Source organism: Trichomycterus rosablanca, chromosome 12 (assembly GCF_030014385.1).
Source record: "Trichomycterus rosablanca isolate fTriRos1 chromosome 12, fTriRos1.hap1, whole genome shotgun sequence".
NCBI lineage: Eukaryota > Metazoa > Chordata > Actinopteri > Siluriformes > Trichomycteridae > Trichomycterus > Trichomycterus rosablanca.
The window spans coordinates 27,194,449-27,212,509 of NC_085999.1; the positions used below are offsets into that span (position 1 = coordinate 27,194,449).

Sequence of the window (18,061 nt, forward strand, 5' to 3'; positions counted from 1 at the left end):
AAGTAAGTTCTCCCTTATTTACCCCTGTACATTTTTACTTAGTTGTTATTTGTTAATTTTAACAATATATTTTTGACTTGTCCCCAGTGTTTTCATGCTTCTAGCATGAACTCCATGCTGCTATTTCATTATTTTCAGTATTTACTAATTCAATGTTAAAAAACACAGTCCTGTAACTTTCAGCCTCATCTTCCACTTAGAAACCTTTTACAAATGAAACAAAGTTGCCTGAGATTGACCAATACACATTGAGTAGTTAAGTATGTGTGTTAGTAGATTCAGTGTTAAACAAAGATAAAAAATGAAGTTTAATTTAGGGTTACTACACGTAAATGGCACACATTCTTTGGAATGGCTCATTTACATTTAAATAGTTTGCTACTGAAATTGTACATCTTTTCCATAAAAAACAATTATCAACTGATCACACTTATATAAATGATATAAATGGGAACTTGCACATCTACATAAATGATGTGACCAAAAAAAATGATAGGTATTAGTGTGAGAACTCTCAGTTGCCCAATTTCCTCCTGCTGTGAGACGTGCTATAAAGATCACAGAAATTGTTTGTAGGTACACGGCAGGTTCTTTGAGCTTCATGTTTACACAGCACTGTAGGGGAGAACCCCTACCAAGGCTCAAAGAAGAACCCAGTCATCAAAGTGGGACGGGGGGCCTAACCTTTGCCATCCAAACCAACTTAGATCTCTTCTGGTACCTTAATGAGTCTAACATACATGGAACTGCTCATCTTGGAGGGAAATCAAGACATTTGTGATACCAATATACAGTACAATGACATTTTGGTACCAATACATCAGAATTGTTTTTCTCCCAAAAGGTTTCCAAGACAAAAAGTACCTGTTTAATGTTTGACACCAACATAATGTGAATTATTTATATATTTATTAGAATTTTAATGTCATGATTTACACACTTCGATAACATTCATGACAGGACAGGTAGTTACTGGTTACACAAGATTCATCAGTTCAAGTCTTTAATATCAAACACAATCATGGACAATTTTGTATCTCCAATTCGCCTCACTTGCATGTCTTTGGACTGTGGGAGGAAACCGGAGCTCCTAGAGGAAACCCACACAGACACAGGGAGAACATGCAAACTCCACACACAAGGACCTGGACCGTTCCACCTGGGAATCGATTCTTGCTGTGAGGCAACAGTGCTACCCACTGAGCCACTGTGCCGCTCTTCTGTCTCATTAGTCATGCATATGGCTACTATGTTTTACATTGAGAGACACAGAAAAACAGCCAAGTGTGCCCAATCAGGAAGGTGGCAGTGCTGAGAACTAAACATGGGTCACTTTGGGGGTGGACAAGGGCATCAAATGGCATTAAAATTAAGTTTAATTTCCATCAACTACACTTGGATCATTATTTTACATTCTTTAAATGAGATTGTAATCATTTGTTAATCAAAATCTAAATTATGTAATATATAATATAATAATATAACAAATATAAGCTCCTAACCTTGTGGCAACCTTAGGTACCCCTGTTATTACAAGCCAGGACATCTCAACTAATATGATACCTCACCTTAAAAATGTTCTTCTAACTTATTGGGCACAAGGACCCAGAGAAGTCTTGTAAAAAGCCATTGTGGAGCCTGTTTTAGCCCAGTTATAAGTCAATTATTAATGCCCATGCTTTTGGAAAAGGATTAACACTAGGCTCATGGTCAGGAGTTCCATATTTTTGATCATAGTTTATAAATGTTGGGGGCCACATTCAGCAGTCCTACCTTAGGTCTTAGGTTTAAGTACTTGTCATTACCTTACTGCAAACCAGCTGACTTAAAGACTGAGCTAAGCTCAGTTTAAAGCCCTCAGAACCTTAATGAATAACAAAGAAGGCAGATTTAGTCTAAAACTCACCCGTTTGCCAATTAACAGCGAGCACTTTGACCTCTCTGTAGTATGTTAGGCTTTACTACCCATTAAAGGACAGACATGCATAAACAATTCATCAAGGCAGCGTGGTTGGATTACTGAGTGGAGCGGATCTGGTATTATCTAAGCTAAGGCTTGTGTTTAAATAGGAGTAAGCTGAAAAGAGTGATTTGTGTTGTACATGGTGAGGTTAAATGGTGGCAAAGGCAGTGCAGGAAGGCACAATCCCAGTGGGTTAGTAACACCGTCATTTTCAATTAAAACAGAGGCTGTTAACCTTTTCATCACCTGGACAAGGAATGTCAATTATTTATCAGTTAACCAGTAAAGACATTAATTAACCAACAAATAAATAATAAATTAGTCATTGTTTGGTTGGTTGAAATGGTCATTTAAATTCCTTTCCAACACTTGACACTTGATTTGAATTGAAAGTGGAGCCACCGATCCCCGACACACTAGTGCTACAAAGTTCAGAATAGTGATTTGTAACACTCTCACCCACCCTTGAAGTGCATGCACCAGTTCCGTATACAAAATCGTTTACAGAGACTTTTTTTAAAGCACTTATATTACATAAACAATAGACTGATGGTATGTAGAGTTGTTGTATTATTTCTTCCACTAAAATTACTTATTTATTAACATTTGCACCAAATCCCAGTACACCAATCCCAACAACTACACCAATGTTGTCAAGAAAAATGTAAGACCCACTGCATTTTCCTTTATTACTATGTGTAGTTAGCGCAATGTTTACTACACTCCGATGCTGAACTTTTCAATATAGGAATGCATGGCATGAGCTTTACTTGTCTAGTTATTATTATTATTCTTTACTTTTTTGAATGCTTTCTTCTGCTGCACTGTTTAAGCCACCAAACTCAAAATATGCATAGTTCCTATAGCCATGAGGTGTCCTTGTGCTATTCGGAGTGATTAGGCTTACCAATTTTGCATAGTTCTTGTCCCAGCAATGTGTTGCAGGCAATCAGTAATTAGAATACATTTACAAAAACCAATGAATTTAATAAAACATTATTAAAATAAAATATTCTTTTTTTATCTATTTGAATTAAAGATAGTACACAAATCATTGCTTACTGTCCCAGCTTTTTGATTAAAAACATTAATTTTTAAAAAATTGTAGGGGAAAATGAGCTATTAATCACAAATAAATTAATAAATAAATAAATAATTACTACTAGTAATAATAATTTGTATTGTTAATTTGATTAATCAATATTATTTTAATATTATTATAATAATTAACAATAATTATTATAATTATAAATTTTTTTAAAAATTTTGTTTAAGAATTTTCTCCCCTTTTTCTCCCTTTTAGCGTGTCCAATTGCCTGATTGCGTCACGCTTCCTCTCCACCAATGCCGATCCCCGCTCTGATTGAGGATAACGAAGCTAACCCACTCCCCCTCCGATGTGTGCAGCAGCCGTATGCATTTTGTCACCTACACTTTGACGAGTGCAATGCGGATCAGCACTGTGTACGGAGAGACACACCAAGACAGCACTCTTTTCCTGTCTCTGTGCTGGCGCCATCAATCAGCCAGCAGAGGTCGTAATTGCATCAGCCATGAGAGAGACCCTATCCGGCTTTTTTTTTTAAATATCCCACCTCTATCTGAACAACAGGCCAACCGTTGTTCAGGTGGGCGCTCAGCCCAGCCCAGCTCTGGTGTGCTAGAGTGTGTTTTTATCGCTGCGCCACCTGAGCGGCTATTGTTATAAATTCTTAATAATTTATTGCAATTAATTAATTACTGTTGTAAAGTAGGTGTTTGTTTTTGATAGAAACAAAGAAGACATCACTTTTATTCTTTTTATAAACATTTAATTATAAATACAGATAATACATAGTATTCAGTAGTGCTGATTTGCTGAATTACTGCATTATTTCAGTAAAATATTAAACTGAAATGTCCACTCTGTTACCCCTCACTGTTAGTTGACTAAATGTAATCACTAATGCCAAATGTGAAGAATTTAAGTCATTAGAAGATTGCGGTGTTGTTCTTTCCCAGAGATCTCACCAGAGAGCTCCGGTCTATTTAAAAAATACGTCCACCATCCTCTTTTTGCATTCTGTCCTTATGCTAGCATTTGTGAGACAGTCTCTGGGCTTAAAGCCACTGGACAGGGTCACACCATCATTCCAGAATCACTCAGGCCTGTATGCGGCCTTCAATGGGGTCAGTACAAACCCAATGAAGCATTGCTTAGTGGGAAATCAACTTCCCTCACAGCTAAATGATTGTTTTCATGTCCTATTAAGCATGTCATTGACAAACAGTTGGCTTTGAAAACATCTCCAGTTCCCTAGCCACGATCCTGGCACTGATTGTCTGGGTTCTGAAGTCAGCAAGACTGCATGACGTATCTCAATCGCTTTCTCAAAAATGTCCTTTCTTTTACTTTGAGAAGCAATGGGTAATGTGCTAACTAGCTCTAGAACTAGCACAGCATCTCAGTTTTGATTAAAAAATACACACAAGTGCTTAGTGTCAGAAAGGTAAAAGCGCTGCTAGAACTGTGGGTAATAGAAGTACAAAACTCCATCGGCTTCTGCTGATGATGTTGGTAGCAGCATTGTTGTAGGTTTGAATCCGCATGAACACGGCATTGGTGTGGTTAGTGGGCAGCTCCACGTTACATGCCATGCCTTCACAGCATGATATACATTTCTGGGAGAAGGCAAGAAAAGAACACAAGCAAAAGATGTACTGTTAGTTATTGCAAAGTATAAGTTGGGTCACAATGCAATCACAATAATTACAAACTAGCTCTTATACACTAAAGTGCCAGACAAATTGGTACACCAGTCTAATACTTGGTAGGTCCCCTACAGGAGTGTAGGAGTGCAGATATATGATGGGGCATGGACTCCATGGGCTATTTGCAGAACTATTCTGCAGACAGTTGTAGCCTAGTGGTAACCAGAAGATCACTGGTTCAAGCCCCAGCACTGCTAGGTTGCTGCTGTTGGGCCCTTGAGCAAGGCCCTTAACCCTCAATTGCACAGACTGTATACTGTCACTGTTCTGTAAGTCCCTTTGGACAAAGCCGTCTGATAAATGCCGAAAACAAAACTTCTTGCAGAGTGGTCAATGATTCTGTTGTATTCTGAGGTGTATGGGATGACATCCCAGATGTGTTCAATAACGTTGAGATGTGGTGACTTAGGTAGGAATGGCAAAACCCCAATTTTAGATGAGTGTTCCTCTAAACATAATTTGGTGTCTCTAGACGTGTGTGGTGGGGCACATTGTCTGGTTGGAAGAGGCCAAACTCATCAGAATGAATGCAGGACATAAATGGGAGTAATGTGTCAGAAAGCAGACACACATAGCATTCACCTGTCAGAGATGTTTGAAGAAGTACTAGGGGTCACATGGAATGCCAGCTAAACAAACCTCATACCATTATGTAGCCACCACCAGCCACTACAGTCCCCTGTTTTTTGAGCACTCACGCATGAATAGAGCAGTGTGCATGTGGACTTACCGTATGGTGTGTGCTTTCGTGTTGCTGGCAGCCAATTGCGTTGCAGTCCTTGTATGATGCACACCTTTTGGTCACAAACTTGGTTTTTCCATGACGTCCGAAATGATGTATTGTCATACAGTACTGTGTATCTATAGTGTAGACAGGAAGTTAATGTACAAGTCAAGTCAAGAGAAGTTTTATTGTCATTTCAGCTATATACGAATACATATTGAAATGAAACAACGTTCCTCCAGGAACAGGGTGCAATATAGAACAAAGTGCAAGACAGTACAGTACAGTGCAGGTAGACAACATTACAATAAATACAATTTATGAGTAAAGTGAGTAAATAATGGGTGAGGTAGATAAACATTTCCTGATATGCAAAAGTAAATGTTTCAAGTATTATTCCGGGATATAACGTTTTAGTTTAGAATGAAAATAGTTTTATAATGTCCAGATGTGCAAGTATTGTACAGAAAAAGTTATGTGTATGAGTCAAGTCAAGTCAGACAAAGCAGCTAATTTAACAGTGCAGTTAAATTAGCTTCATCCAGATTTCTTTTACTTTTGTATGTTGTAACACTTGTTTCACTTCCAATTTTATCTATTCAAAATGTAAACCAATTTAAATTTAAATATTAAACAAATATACAAATATAAATCTAAACAAATGAATCATTCATATCTGCCTATTAAATCTGTGTTAGAATGTGAAGGGTAAATTAAAGAAGCACCTTTCACCCTCCTGTTGCTAGAAAAAATGGTCAAGCAAGAGAAATTTAATAAAAGACCAATTTCAAATAACAGCAAAATTGACCAATCATAATGTCCCTCTAAATGGGTGGGCATTGTTTTCGCTAACTTTATGACAAGTTCTGCCCGCTGTGCCAGCTGCCATAATAATTGGCTGCAGAGTCGTGTGGACATGAGTATTGTGTTTTTAACTTGGGCCCGGAGTTGGGTGCTGTACCAGGGGCCAGGGGCGCTGTATGATGGCTGGACCTGCGATCTGACCCCAGCTTCCGTTGTACTGTACATGTGTATATGACAAATAAAGGCATTCTTCTTCTAAAATTACAAAATATAAGTACTATAATTTATATATTTTTTGTTTTTATGAAACAAATATGAGCAAAATTATTTTCATTTACATTTTCAGCATTTAGCAGATGCCTTTATCCAAAGCGACTTACAGTACAGTTACAGTATACAATCTAAGCAATTGAGGGTTAAGGGCCTTGCTCAAGGGCCCAACAGCAGCAACCTGGCAGTGGTGAGGCTTGAACCAGCAACCTTTTGATTACTAGTTCAGTACCCTAACCGCTAGGCTACAGCTTTCCCTTGCAAAATGTACATTGCATTCTAAGCTTTTATGATACAGTCTGAGAGGGGTTGGGGTTCAAGGGCCAAGGTTTTAGAGTCACAGTCACAGTTCAGATTCTACTATAAGATGAATTAACCACGCTACACTATATGGCCAAATGCATTTGGACACCTGACCATGAGGGGCGGCACAGTGGGTAGCACTGTCGCCTCACAGCAGGAAGGTCCTGGGTTTGATCCCCAGGCAGGACGGTCCGAGTCTTGTGTAATGAGTAACTACCGTTCCTGTCATTAATGTAACCAAAGTGTAAAACATGACGTTAAAGTCCAAATAAACATAAACACCTGACTATGAGCTTATTGGACATCTCATTAAAAAAACAAATGGTTTTAAAACCTCTGTCTGACCTCTATGTGTAGCTTTTTCTGAGAAGGCTTCTCACAATACTTTGAAGTATGTTTGTGAGAATTTGTGCCCATTCTGTCAAAAAAAATATTTATATGGCTGGGCTGATGTTGCTTAAGAAAGCCTTGATTGATGTTTCAGCCCATTCCAAAGCTGTACAGTGGGGCTGGGGTTAAACCAAGCTTTTCTTCACGTCTTTATAGATCTTGCTCTGTGCACAGAGGTATAAACATGTAGGAACAAGAAAGGATCCTACCTCCCTGTTGCTGCAAATGGAAGCATATATAACATACATACATAATTGATTACACCTGGCAGCAACTGTTGTGGCTGTTACTCTATAATCAATCATTTGAATTTAAAAAGTTGCCAAAAACATTTGTTCATACAGTGTGTGGCTGCACAAACTTCAGAACTAGAAGCATAATTTTGCTTCCAAGGAATGAATTGTAAAGAAACTGGTTTATAAATGCATTGTGTTGGAATATAAGTGGGATGATGGCACTTACTCTCAGGACACCACTTGTCTTCAGCCCAGCGATTACATCTGTAGTTATCGGAAGTCTCCTCACACGTGAAGCACTTAAAGCTTTTGGGGTAGGGTGTCGCTGCACACACAATTGGTTACATTAATGATTAAGATTAAAAGTTTATTGCAAGCAAATTATATGTAGTGTAAACAAATAAAATCTATCTAAATATATTTAAATAGATAATCTATAAATATTATTACTATTCATATTAGTATTCATTTATTTATGTAGCTACATAAATGCTTCATTTATTTTTTCATTTTCCCTTTTATCTAATTAGTGCCAATTTCCCTATTGCAGTTTTCTTGCTGCTTGCACCACCCCCACACTGGCAGAGGTGAGCTGAGACTATCACTCTCCCCTTTCAACATGCATGCATTTTTTACGCCACATCTTTTCACCTGCCAGTGGCAGAATCTTAAAGAGTCGCACCATGTATGAAGAGCTATGTTATGACCTCTACAGGCAGTTGTAGCCTAGCGGTCAAGGTACTGAACTAGTAATCAGAGAGTCGCTGGTTCAAGCTCCACTAATGCCAGGTTGCTGCTGTTGGGCCCATGAGCAAGGCCCTCCTTTAATTGCTCAAGTTTTAAATTGTATCCTCCAAATTAGCAAAACAGGGCACTTGGGTCGTCACAGAATGGTTTTGGCTTTCATATTTCAAGACTGCTTGTCAAGTACTTATGTTAGGCATAAATGCTTAATGTGTCAACATAGAAGATGCACTTACTACCCACGGGAGGCCTGATATTGTAGAAGTTGATGCTGTCACATCTCACCACAGCCAAAAGTAGCTTTGACGCGACCACAAAGTATAGGAGTAACATGATGGCCATTCTTTAAGATGATACTGACATGCACCTGAAATGCAGAAACGTCAGTTAGACACAGTTAATATAATGTTAATATAATAAAAGGGAGCTAATTAGCACAACTATGGTGCTGTGTGGTGGGAATTTTTTCCCCAATTTTCCTTGCAATCTATTTGTATCTAATCATTTGTATCAACTGCATTTCGCTTCATCTACTACTGCTGACCTTCACTCCTGACTCATTAAAAAAAACTATTTCTTTATGCTTGTCAACATTACGTACAAGGTTGAAAGTCATCAAATGTGAAAATCCCCAATACATGCCCTGTCTTTCCAAAACCAACGTTTCTATGCAAGCTCATAAGTGTACTTAATACAAGGGCAGTAAGAGTCACTGACAAAGCAAACAAAGTAAAAGTAAGTGTATTCAGCACTGACAGCATGTTTACCTACAGCTTTTCATGTTAAAGGTAACAACACACGCTAGGACTTGCACAATTTACCATGTTTAGCCCTCATAAATGACCTCAATGCACACAATGCATGTCCTTAAGGAGAAAGCATGGCTGAAATGGAGTCAAGAGAATGCACTTCTGTGCTTCTCTGCCTTTGCGTTTTTAACAAATCCTTTCACAAGACCTTATAAATAAAGAAAATAAAGCAAGGTGAAATTCTTAATTGACAGCCGGATGTAGACTTAAGACTGCTATATGCAACACTGTCAGAGATGATGGGAGTAAATGTGTTTTCTATGTAAGATTATTATATGATTAAGATTCTCAGCTGTCAATACAGTGATTTCTGTCCTGTGTCAACAATGAAGTAGCTTAAATAAAAAAAAGACTTTGACTTAATACTGTTACATCAATAAAAAAGTGAATGTTTGTGCTGTGATTGGTGGTCCAGCTATAGATAAATATAAATTTAGAAGTAATATAAATGTAATGAAAAACTAACTTCATATGACAGTAAAACTGACCAATCATATTGTCCCTCTAAATGGGTGGGCTTTGTCGTCGCAAACTTTATGACAAGTTCCGCCCGCTGTGCTTACTGAAACAATGACGTGACCGTCATGTAGTTTGAACTCCAGCCTGAAACAGAACTTCTTTTTGCATAATCAATACACCAATTTCTGTCTTGTGTTTATGATGAGGTATCTTAAAGAAAACACATCTTTGTGGGGGCGGCACGGTTGGGCGGTCTGGGTACTTTCTGTGTGGAGTTTGCATGTTTTCCCTGCGTCTGCGTGGGTTTCCTCTGGGAGCTCCGGTTTCCTCCCACAGTCCAAAGACATTCAAGTGAGGTGAATTGGAGATACAAAATTGTCCATGACTGTGTTCGAGATAACCCTGTGAACTGATGACCCTTGTGTGTAATGAGTAACTACCGTTTCTGTCATGAATGTAACCAAAGTGTAAAACATGACGTTACAATCCTAATAAAACAAACAAACAAGTAGTGTCTGTGGTGTAAATTGCTCCACTTCAGCTGTCCAGACTGACACCACCATCATCAATGACACCATTCACTGACACATTAACAAGCAGAGGTGTCCTGCTGCTTATCTGTTACTAGCAATCTGAAAAACTGGATGCATTTGCTAAAATAGCTTTTAGGGTTTACGAAATACCTAATACCTGCTAAAAAGATATAAATCAGAATCATAATTGTATGACCTTACAGTACACCTCACATTATGTCGACCTGCCATAATAATAAGAAGTCAGTCAAAATGGCTTAAAATAGTTTTTCCAATCATTGTTACCTTTTATTGGCGACTTTCAACCTAGCACAACACACACTAACAAACCACCAACATGTCAGTGTCACTGCAGTGCTGAGAATGATCCACCACCTAAATTATACCTGCTCTGTGGTGGTCCTGTGGGGGTCCTGACCATTGAAGAACAGGGTGAAAGCAGGTGAAAAAGATATGTAGCAATGAAACAGATGGGCTACAGTCAATAATTGTAGACCTACAAAGTGCTTCTATATGGGAAGTGGAGCTGATAAAATGGACAGTAAGTGTAGAAACAAGAAGGTGGTTTTAATGTTATGGCTGATCACTGTATATTAAGTTAGCATGCCATAAGTTTAAAGGCTATTATATAATTCTAATACTAGTGTTATAACCTCACATTACATCGACCTGCCATAATAATAAGCTGTCGGTCAAAGCGACTTAAAAATAGTATTTCCAATCATATAGAAGACGAGAGATTTTTTTTAATTTTTTTAATTTTTTTTATTTTTACCCCTTTTTCTCCCCTTTTAGCGCATCCAATTGTTCAATTAGCATCGTGCTTCCTCTCTGTCTATGCCGAACCCTGCCCTGACGGAGGTGATTGAAGCTAACCAGTATCCCCTCCGAAACACGAGCAGCAGCCAGATGCATCTTTGCCACCCACACATCGACGAGTTTGGCGCCACCTAGCATTGCATGCGGAGAGACACACCCTAAGGGCACCCTCTCCCATCTCTGTGTAAGCGCCTCCAATCAGCCGGCAGAGAACGCAATCGCATTCTGACAGAGAGAGACCCACATCCGGTTCTTTGTCCCACCCCCCACATGAGCAACCGGCCAATCGTTGCTCATATAGCCACTCAGCTTCGAACCGGTAAAGCAAGGCTGGATTCGATACCACGCTCTCAGAATCCAGCCCTGGTTGCAGCGCGTTTCTTTTTACCGCTGCGCCACCTGAGCGGCAAGACGAGAGATTTTAACATAGATATTAAATGGCATTCTAGGCAAACAAAAATCTAACTTAATGTAACAATGTTTTTAATAATAGGTTTTTAGTATGCTTAGGTTTAAAGTCCATGTCATACCTGACATGAAGATATCAGTTGCATAAACAATACGAACAATTGACCTGTAATTCCTGATAATATGAACTCACATTTTCTAAATACGCTCTTATTTACAGCACTAAACTGGGATAAAATGGGATTACCAGAATAAAAAAGGTTAAGCACTCTCGCTTATACAATTCTTCCTTGCAAAACTCTTTGTGCTTTTTATACAATCTGACAAAACATACCAGTGACACCACCTACAGTGTTAAAGCATAAGTTCAAACTAGTTCCTTACTGTGTTCAGAAATCTATTGTTCAATCATGTCATTAAAATATCTTACCTTAATCCTGCACCATTAAAACCTCCCGAAAACAAAGTGGCCTGACTCAGAGAACACTGCTCCAGGATTAGTAGGACAGACCTCTTCAAATGACGAAAAAAATGAGAGCCAATTTCCCCTTCAGCCCCTTCAGAATTACTGACCCTGCAACTTCCTGAGAAAGCAGCTCTGGATTGGAGGACTGGAAGGATAAAGCTGTTTAGGGGAGCCAGCCTGGGGCCAGCGTGTGAATTCAGCCAGGAAGTGTAACGACTCAGGTAATTATCATACACACACACTTGTCACCTCTGGGGGAAGGGAGTGTTTTCAGCTATGCGTAAATAACTCACTGACCACTGGGCAATCGTATACTGATTGAAACAAGTCAACCTAAAGACCTGTATATTTACAAAATTTACTTTTCTTCACACATTATATGGCCAAAAATATGTGACCACCTGGCCACGAGCTTGTTGGACATTCCATTCCATTCCAAAATCAAGGGCATAAATTCTGAAATGCCCCTCTCTTCACTCTTTTGGGAAAACTTTCTCCTATATTTCAGAGGGTGTCTATAAAAAGTTGTGCACTGCTGCTGGACAAAGGCCTGGCTTGTGAACTACATTTCAAGTTAATCTTAAAAGTGTTCTGTGGGGTTAAGAAGAAGGCTCTGTGAAGGCCACTGGAGTTTCTCCACATTCTTCAAACCACATCTTTATGGACAGCAAATGTGGATTCTTTATGTAGCAACAGCAACTCCTACAGTTTGGTCAAGGCGCTGGGACAAGTTGTGGGAATATATGAATATATATATACAGGGGTTGGACAATGAAACTGAAACACCTGTCATTTTAGTGTGGGAGGTTTCATGGCTAAATTGGACCAGTCTGGTGGCCAATCTTCATTAATTGCACATTGCACCAGTAAGAGCAGAGTGTGAAGGTTCAATTAGCAGGGTAAGAGCACAGTTTTGCTCAAAATATTGCAATGCACACAACATTATGGGTGACATACCAGAGTTCAAAAGAGGACAAATTGTTGGTGCACGTCTTGCTGGCGCATCTGTGACCAAGACAGCAAGTCTTTGTGATGTATCAAGAGCCACGGTATCCAGGGTAATGTCAGCATACCACCAAGAAGGACAAACCACATCCAACAGGATTAACTGTGGACGCAAGAGGAAGCTGTCTGAAAGGGATGTTCGGGTGCTAACCCGGATTGTATCCAAAAAACATAAAACCACGGCTGCCCAAATCACGGCAGAATTAAATGTGCACCTCAACTCTCCTGTTTCCACCAGAACTGTCCGTCGGGAGCTCCACAGGGTCAATATACACGGCCGGGCTGCTATAGCCAAACCTTTGGTCACTCGTGCCAATGCCAAACGTCGGTTTCAATGGTGCAAGGAGCGCAAATCTTGGGCTGTGGACAATGTGAAACATGTATTGTTCTCTGATGAGTCCACCTTTACTGTTTTCCCCACATCCGGGAGAGTTACGGTGTGGAGAAGCCCCAAAGAAGCGTACCACCCAGAGTGAAGCATGGGGGTGGATCAGTGATGGTTTGGGCTGCCATATCATGGCATTCCCTTGGCCCAATACTTGTGCTAGATGGGCGCGTCACTGCCAAGGACTACCGAACCATTCTGGAGGACCATGTGCATCCAATGGTTCAAACATTGTATCCTGAAGGCGGTGCCGTGTATCAGGATGACAATGCACCAATACACACAGCAAGACTGGTGAAAGATTGGTTTGATGAACATGAAAGTGAAGTTGAACATCTCCCATGGCCTGCACAGTCACCAGATCTAAATATTATTGAGCCACTTTGGGGTGTTTTGGAGAAGCGAGTCAGGAAACGTTTTCCTCCACCAGCATCACGTAGTGACCTGGCCACTATCCTGCAAGAAGAATGGCTTAAAATCCCTCTGACCACTGTGCAGGACTTGTATATGTCATTTCCAAGACGAATTGACGCTGTATTGGCCGCAAAAGGAGGCCCTACACCATACTAATAAATTATTGTGGTCTAAAACCAGGTGTTTCAGTTTCATTGTCCAACCCCTGTATATATACCCATCAGGCATAACATTAAAACCATTAAAACCACTTTGTAGTTCTACAATTACTGACTGTAGTCCATCTGTTTTTCTACATACTTTTTAGCCTGGTTTCACCCTGTTCTTCAATGGTCAGAACCCGCACAGGACCACTACAGAGCAGGTATTATTTAGGTGGTGGATCATTCTCAGCACTGCAGTGACACTGACATGGTGGTGGTGTGTTAGTGTGTGTTGTGCTGGTATGAGTGGATAAGACACAGCAGCGCTGATGGAGTTTTTAAACACCTATCTGTCACTGCTGGACTAAGAATAGTCCACCAACCAAAAATATCCAGCCAACAGCGCCCTGTGGGCAGCATCCTGTGACCACTGATGAAGGTCTAGAAGATGACCAACTTAAACAGCAGCAACAGATCGAATAGTGATCGTCTTTGACTTTACATCTACAAGGTAGACCAACTAGGTAGGAGTGTCTAATAGAGTGGACAGTGAGTGGACACGGTATTTAAAAACTCCAGCATCGCTGCTGTGTCTGATCTACTTATACCAGCACAACACACACTAACACACCACCACCATGTCCTGTGTGGGTCCTGACCATTGAAGAACAGGATGATACCGGCTAAAAGAAGTATGAAGTAACAGATGGACTACAGTCAGTAATTGTAGAACTACAAAGTGCTTCTATATGGTAAGTGGAGCTGATAAAATGGACAGTGAGTGTAGAAACAAAGAGGTGGTTTTAATGTTATGGCTGATCGGTGTATATTATAATAACAATGACTAACCAGTTTTACTGACATTCCATGAAATGAAATGCAGCTAATAAGACTAAAAACTAAAAGTATGTGGCATAGTCTAGGAAAGCTCTGTGGTATGCATTCATTAAATCAGTTTCACTAATTGCTTAGGCCTAGTTCTGGTGAGGGTCATGGTGAGTTTGTAGCTACTGAAAAACACAGAGCACAAGAAAAGAATATATCCTGGACAGACCACCAATTAATCACAACATGCATCACACCACCCTATCATTAATTATTTTCGTAGCCATGCACACCCTTTGTATACAGTCCTATTGATTTCCCTTAAAAATGAATCAATCATATGAATCAGAGTCTGTAAATCAATTCCTTGTAATATAAATGATAAGCACAGTCACCACACCTTCTGAGTGCATATTTACAGTAGCAGATTCAGCCAACCTGCTCTGTTTTCACAGCAACAATGAGCTTGTTGCTACTACGAACTATTAAACCACATTCCATTCTTCAAAAAGAAGCATTTTTCACAGGATTCCCTGAAGGTTATGGGATGCCTCTTTCCATGAGCAACACAACTGCTTCTGAGCATGCTCTCAGCAGGAGGGGGACACTTTTAGAAGTTTTAATGGCTTTTCAGTTCCAGAGTGGTTTGTTTGGTGTGAGCACCTGACTATACACTTCACACAGCACCTGGTATGTGACTTGTTTTTAAACTGACGTAGTATGTTATGGTCGTTTAGTTACTGATCTGTAGACTGGCTTGGTCCTTTGATGCATGCTGAGAGGATATCTCATTTAATGATCTTATTTTCTATATTTTATTAACTGTTTTGGTTTTTCCACAACTCATTGACTGCATTCATAACCTTAAACTCCACAGAATAGAAATACAAGAACAGTATCTAATAAACTACTTAGCAAAAAGTATGTAGAAACCTGACCAGAAGCATATTGGAAATATTATTTCCAAAACCCAATTTGCAGTTATAACAGCCTTCACTACTCTATAAAGGCTTTCCCCAAGATTTTGGAGCATCTCTGTGGGTATCAGTGCCCATTCCGTGTTTGAAAAGTCAAGCAGTGGTGTTTCACAAAGAAGGCCTTGTGTGCAATCAACATTTCAAATGAGTTGTGGAACTACTTTTTGGCGGAAGGTATTGTCAATATTAAAGCATATTTAATATGAAATTCAGAGCTTCTTTGATTTATTTTCTTTCTTTATTTTGTAAAAACTGTTGTATAAAAGCAATAGAACACTCGAGGTCGTGTGTTATCGCGAATAACATCACGGCTGTGATGATCTACGGCCGTGATGTTATTTGCGATAACACACTCCCTCTCGTGTTCTATTGCTTAAATATGTAATTACACACTTGATAATGTAACTAATACCAACTAAAAATGTCTACAAACTTGTATGATTAATAAATGAAAGCACTGTTGAGAACTCGGTACTAAACATGTAGTACAAAATCATTTATAAACAAATCAGGACAAAATGACTTAATGATGAATGATGAACACCTATTAAGCAAAACTGAGACATATCCAATGACAATCTATAGCATTTTAAATTGAAAATCCACCAGATGTGTCACTGTTATATGTATAAAAATGTGTTTTCACGTTTTAAAGGGTGCAATCGGATGAACTGCGGTTTAAAGCCTGCATGTATAAATGGTACAAAGCAGGGTTGTTACTGGTAAAGGCAACCCAGCATTTACACTGATTCTAAGTCTTAACTGAACCGATTTATATTTAGAACAGTAGGCATTTTAGGCAGCTTTTTAATGTTATTTCTAGCTTGGAAATGTTCCATTTTATTTACTGAACACCTCTGATCACTGTCATTTATTTATTTTTTTAATTATTTTGTCTATTCATGTTCTCCCCTTTTTCTCCCGACTTTAGCATATCCAATTATCTGATTGCATTATGCTTCCTCTCTACTGATGTTGATCTCCACCCTGGTCAAGGAGAGCCGAGACTGAAACACGCCCCCTCCGACACGTGTGCAGTAGCCAACTGCATCTTCTCACTTGCATGAGGCGAGTTCATATGCAGAAAGCTTTGTGTACGGAGAGCCACACCCTAATCAACATATTATCCCTCAATCAGCCAGCAAAGGTCATAATTGCATCAGTTATGAAAAATCCCCATCTGGCTCCCACCCTGTATGAACAACAGCCAATCGTTGTTCATGTAGGCGTTCAGTCTGCCGGATAGCAGAGCTGAGATTCGAAACAGTGATTCAGCTCTGGTGTGCTAGCGAGTTTTACTGCTGCGCCACCTGAGAGCCTGATCAGTGTAAATTGACATAGTTACTCACCTACTGTGCATAAAGTTCCCAGATGGTGAAACATCCAACTTCACAGAGGGTAAAACAATAAAGAAAATTGAAAGAGTATCAAAAATTTTGTAGGTCTCAGTTGGAGAAATGTACATAACTTCTCTCCACTGATTTTATCTTCTTCTCCTGTATATATACTGGTGCTGGTCATAAAATTAGAATATCATGAAAAAGTTGATTTATTTAAGTAATTCCATTCAAAAAGTGAAACTTGTATATTATATTCATTCATTACACACAGACTGATATATTTCAAATGTTTATTTCTTTTAATGTTGATGATTATAACTGACAACTAATGAAAACCCCAAATTCAGTATCTCAGAAAATTAGAATATTGTGACAAGGTACAATATTGAAGACACCTGGTGCCTCACTTTAATCAGCTAATTAACTCAAAACACCTGCAAAGGCCTTTAAATGGTCTCTCAGTCTACTTCTGTAGGCTACACAATCATGGGGAAGACTGCTGACTTGACAGTTGTCCAAAAGACGACCATTGACACCTTGCACAAAGGAGGGCAAGACACAAAAGGTCATTGCTAAAGAGGCTGGCTGTTCACAGAGCTCTGTGTCCAAGCACATTAATAGAGAGGCGAAGGGAAGGAAAAGATGTGGTAGAAAAAAGTGTACAAGCAATAGGGATAACCGCACCCTGGAGAGGATTGTGAAACAAAACCCATTAAAAAATGTGGGGGAGATTCACAAAGAGTGGACTGCAGCTGGAGTCAGTGCTTCAAGAACCACCACGCACAGACGTATGCAAGACATGGGTTTCAGCTGTCGCATTCCTTGTGTCAAGCCACTCTTGAACAAGAGACAGCGTCAGAAGCGTCTCGCCTGGGCTAAAGACAAAAAGGACTGCTGAGTGGTCCAAAGTTATGTTCTCTGATGAAAGTAAATTTTGCATTACCTTTGGAAATCAAGGTCCCAGAGTCTGGAGGAAGAGAGGAGAGGCACAGAATCCACGTTGCTTGAGGTCCAGTGTAAAGTTTCCACAGTCAGTGATGGTTTGGAGTGCCATGTCATCTGCTGGTGTTGGTCAACTGTGTTTTCTGAGGTCCAAGGTCAACGCAGCCATCTACCAGGAAGTTTTAGACCACTTCATGCTTCCTGCTGCTGACCAACTTCATGGAGATGCAGATTTCATTTTCCAACAGGACTTGGCACCTGCACACAGTGCCAAAGCTACCAGTACCTGGTTTAAGGACCATGGTATCCCTGTTCTTAATCGGCCAGCAAACTCGCCTGACCTTAACCCCA

At 39.6% G+C, this 18,061-nt stretch overlaps 1 protein-coding gene across 1 annotated transcript; it reads right to left on the reverse strand.

The window, feature by feature from the left end:
• Positions 1-3,815: 3,815 nt before the first annotated feature.
• On the reverse strand, positions 3,816-8,527 carry lypd6b (LY6/PLAUR domain containing 6B). The gene is made up of 4 exons (XM_063006505.1): positions 8,422-8,527; positions 7,668-7,766; positions 5,445-5,575; positions 3,816-4,624 (listed from the first exon to the last, which is right to left on the reverse strand). Exons 1-4 carry the CDS (start codon positions 8,525-8,527, stop codon positions 4,445-4,447), a joined length of 516 nt encoding a protein of 171 aa, XP_062862575.1. The 3' UTR covers positions 3,816-4,444.
• Between the last annotated feature and the right edge of the window lie 9,534 nt (positions 8,528-18,061).

Excerpts from the sequence above, each read along its gene's own strand:
- lypd6b (XM_063006505.1), bottom strand. The coding sequence starts at position 8,527 with ATGGCCATCATGTTACTCCTATACTTTGTGGTCGCGTCAAAGCTACTT. Across the intron at positions 7,767-8,421 it reads TATCAGGCCTCCCGTGGGTA|CGACACCCTACCCCAAAAGC; the intron begins GTAAGTGCATCT and ends TTGTGTGTGCAG. Across the intron at positions 5,576-7,667 it reads AGACAAGTGGTGTCCTGAGA|ATACACAGTACTGTATGACA; the intron begins GTAAGTGCCATC and ends TCTACACTATAG.